General features: G+C 49.6%; 1 protein-coding gene across 1 annotated transcript; it reads left to right on the plus strand.

Moving 5' to 3' along the window:
* The first annotated feature begins 2,729 nt into the window (after nucleotides 1–2,729).
* Nucleotides 2,730–3,469, plus strand: LOC108766021 (uncharacterized). Its single transcript, XM_018515037.1, has 2 exons — nucleotides 2,730–2,903; nucleotides 2,963–3,469. The coding sequence occupies exons 1-2, from the start codon at nucleotides 2,730–2,732 to the stop codon at nucleotides 3,467–3,469; spliced, it is 681 nt and encodes a 226-aa protein (XP_018370539.1).
* Nucleotides 3,470–3,994: the final 525 nt, after the last annotated feature.

The raw sequence follows: 3,994 nt of genomic DNA on the forward strand, positions 1-3,994 counted from the left end.
ACGCGTTGATTGGTCGGTTCTGATTCGGGTGCAATCGGTGGTTATCGGTCGTAATTTATCATGGCGTCCATGGCGTAGTGCACGTTGTCATCGGTAGAAGTTAATGTTAAAAATATTTTCACGATGACCTGCATAGTGAAAGGATGCGGCAATTATATGAAAAAAACAAAAAAACTGAGGGAAGTAAAATTAAATATTTTACCTTTCCAAAACAATCTGAAATTGCTGAACAGTGGCGTAAGCCACTCGTTGTGACGTAAGCAAGGACAAAAATCTGATTGGTCATGCGCATGAGCATACCCTTGTCTTTTTATCATGGGCGGGGCGTTCGCGCATCGTGTCAGGGACGTCGGCGAGTGTGCAGTCTTTCCACGCGTCAATTACTAATGTGCAATTACACGAGCAATTGGCGCGATTCTGGGATGTAGAAAATGTTGCTGTGGCATCCGACGCGCGCACGGCAGAGGAGGCGTATTGCGAGGAGCATTTCGTTCAAAATATGTCTGGCACCGAACAGGGCAGGTTGTGAAGCTACCTTTCACGAAACCGGCGCCGCACGCGTAGGTTAATTCCAGGAACATTGCTCTAAAGAGATTTAGAGCCGTCGAAAGGCGACTCAATCGCGATTCGAATCTGAACGAGCGATACTCTCAATTCATGAGTGAGTACATCGCTCTGGGCCACATGAGGCAGATAGGTGAAAAAGGGGGGGGGGGAGGACTCAGAGTCCTTTTACTTACCGCATCACTGCTTTAGTAATGCGCCGAATGATAGTAAATTTCGCGTCGTGTTCGATGCATCCTTCAAGGACGCAGCGGGAATTTCCTTAAACGACGTGCTCATGGTCGGTCCGACAGTGCAGCAGGATTTGTTCACGATCCTGTTGCGTTTTCGCACGTTTCGTTACGCGCTATCAGCCTACATTGTAAAAATGTACCGCCAGGTTCAGGTGCATCCGTCACAAACGCGCTATCAGCATACTCTTTGGCGCGGCGAATCCGCTTCTGATATCGTGACATATGAGCTACTTACGCTGACTTATGGCACTCCCCGGCATCCTTCTTGGCCACGCGATGCCTCATGTGGTTAGCGGAACGTTCCGCAGCCGAATGGCGCAGCGTGCGTCGGGCGTGATTTTTATGTCGACGACGTGCTCACCGGGGCCGACACACTGATGGAGACGCTAACGATACGCGACGAAACGATTAAAGTACTGCACTCGGGCTCCTTCGAGCTTGGCAAATGGGCATCCAGTCATACGGAATTGTTGGAGGGAATCAAAAATCAAAACGATAACCCGGTAATGATTCAAAAAGGTCCGGAGTCGTCCGTGTTAGGCATTCATTGGATTCACTCGCGGGACACGTTCCGTTTCTCTTACAACCCCGACGGAGATGCCGCAGTAGTTTCCAAGCGAAGCATATTGTCGGAAATCTCGAGGCTTTACGACCCTCTCGGACTGTTAAGTCCAGTGATCGTTTAAGCAAAATTAATTCTACAGGGGCTTTGGCAAATGGGCGCTCATTGGGACGAGTCCATCCCTCAAGATCTGCATACGCGGTGGTCAATGATTAAATCACAGCTAGCGGGCATTAATGAGCTCGAGATTCCGCGATGCGTTAAGTATGCCATGCAATCCGGCCTAGTGCAGATACATCGTTTTTGCGATGCAAGCCAGCAGGCCTACGGGGCATGCATTTATGTGCGATCCGAACTCGAGAATAATACCTGCCGCGTTGAGCTTTTATGTTCCAAGTCCCGCGTGGCGCCTCTCAAGGCCCTGTCACTGCCGCGGCTCGAGATTTCAGCAGCGCTCTTATTAGCTAGATTGATGCGCAGGATTCAGTCGGCGTTTGACCTATTCGGCATGCAAGCATATCTGTGGTCGGATTCTACGATAGTACTCAATTGGATATCATCCCCGTCGCGAAAATTGTCGGTATTCGTGTCGCATAGAATTGGTGAGATTCAAGACTTAACGGACGTGGTGAGTTGGCATTATGTCAGATCGGAGGACAATCCGACTGATTTGTTGTCGCGCAGGTTAAATCCACATGACTTATCAAAGTCAGCAACGTGGTGGCACGGGCCGGTCTTTTTGCAGCGCAATGAGGAATCGTGGCCCAACTCCGAGTTCGCGCGTTTTCTGCATGACCTTCCGGAACAGAAAAAATGCGTTGCGGCAGCAGTGATCTCCGAGTGTTCTATCGTTGACGAGCTACTAAACCGGCACTCGAAGGTCAGTAAAACGTGCCGGGTAATCGCATACTGCCTAAGACTTTCCGGATCGCGGCGTCCTCGCGAGCTCGGGAGGCTGATCTCACCGCAGGAGATATTAGTCGCGCTACAAGTCATATGCAAATCAGTGCAGCGGCGGGCACTTTTCGCGGAATACGAAGCCCTCGGCGAAGGACGCGCCATTAGTGCAACGAGTAGTGTGCTGGCCCTGTCTCCGTTTATCTCAGAGGACGGACTAATGCGGGTGGGACTAATAGGCTGGCCAAATCGACATTGAATTATGATGCGCGTCATCCGATTTTGCTGCCCCGGAATCATGTTTTAACCCAGAGCATAATACGCCAAGAACACGAGCATAATGCTCACGCGGGCTTGCAAGCCACTATGGCGGCGGTGAGGCAACGTTACTGGCCAATATCACTAAGGTCGACTGTCAGAAAGATAATAAGAAATTGCATAATCTGTTTTAAGGCGCTCAATCACACGCGATCATGGCGCCCTTACCTGCGGGACGGGTGACTCCGTCGAGGCCATTCATGCAGTGCGGCGTCGATTATGCTAGTCCGTTTACGGTTCGCGAGTCCAGGAGGCGCAATGCTCGCACTCATAAGGCGTACTTGGCGATATTTGTATGCTTCGCCACGAAGTGCGTGCATTTGGAGCTCGTAGGCGACCTCTCCACAGACGCATTCATTGCCGCGTTAAAGCGATTCGTATCGCGCAGAGAAAGCCATCCTGCATTTATTTCGACAATGGAAAGACGTTCGTAGGCGCCCAAGGGCAACTAAAGGAATTCTTTAACCTTTTGCGTAACGAACAAACGCAGATCGACATAGCACATTTTTTACGTGACCAGGAAACTGTCTTGAAGTTCATTCCTCCATACGCACCTCATTTTGGCGGTCTGTGGGAGGCCACTGTCAAGTCCGCCAAGCGCCATCTCACTCGGATTGTCGGGAACGCGTCGTTAACGTTCGAGGAATTGCAGACCACATTTTGCGAAATTGAGGCCATCTTGAACTCGCGTCCTCTCACTTCGTTGAGCGAGGATCCTAACGATCTGAGCTACTTAAGTCCAGGCCATTTCATAATCGGCACCGCTTTGAATAGTTTCCCCTACCAGGATTTAAGCGATGTTAAAATTGAACCAAATGGTGCTACTGAAACGGGCAGGGCTGGCTCCCCTTCAATGGTTGCTCGGGCGGGTGGAGAGACTGCATCATGGAATTGACGGCATCAACCGAACAGCCACCATCCGTACGGCCAGAGGACAGTTCACAAGGCCATTGACCAAGATCGCCATTTTGCCAATTGAGAAATAGCACCTTCTTCGTTTATGTTAGAATTAAGATAACAATAAGATTGCATGCACCTTCGTACCTTTGCTTTATCATCTCTTTTTTTTGTTTTTATTCGCCTTTTATGATGTATTTTCTCCGGAATAACTTGTTTATGTTTACTTATAGTGATTTGAAAGCAGCTTCTTTCAACAGGGGCGGCTTTTGTTCGGTACACGAACCATTAACTTCTCGCGTTATCGACAGCGATGGGCTGCGGCGCGCAGATCTAACGAGATATGGCGCGGCGATTGATATCCGAGCGCTTCGGGCTTTTCCGAGAAACGTCGTCGTCGGTCGGCAGAGAGAATGTTGTGCTGCCATCACGATCGGTAGTAAAATTGTAACCGCAGCTTGCGTCAAGAATAAAGATCAAAAAGGATGTTTTAATCGTGAGTTTTCATATCAGAAGATCCTTT

This window comes from Trachymyrmex cornetzi, unplaced genomic scaffold, assembly GCF_001594075.2.
Source record: "Trachymyrmex cornetzi isolate Tcor2-1 unplaced genomic scaffold, Tcor1.1 scaffold562, whole genome shotgun sequence".
Taxonomy (NCBI): domain Eukaryota; kingdom Metazoa; phylum Arthropoda; class Insecta; order Hymenoptera; family Formicidae; genus Trachymyrmex; species Trachymyrmex cornetzi.

Coding starts and splice junctions, on each gene's coding strand:
- LOC108766021 (XM_018515037.1), top strand. CDS start 2,730: ATGGCGCCCTTACCTGCGGGACGGGTGACTCCGTCGAGGCCATTCATG. Junction 2,904..2,962: donor AGTGCGTGCATTTGGAGCTC/GTAGGCGACCTC, acceptor CGTATCGCGCAG/AGAAAGCCATCCTGCATTTA.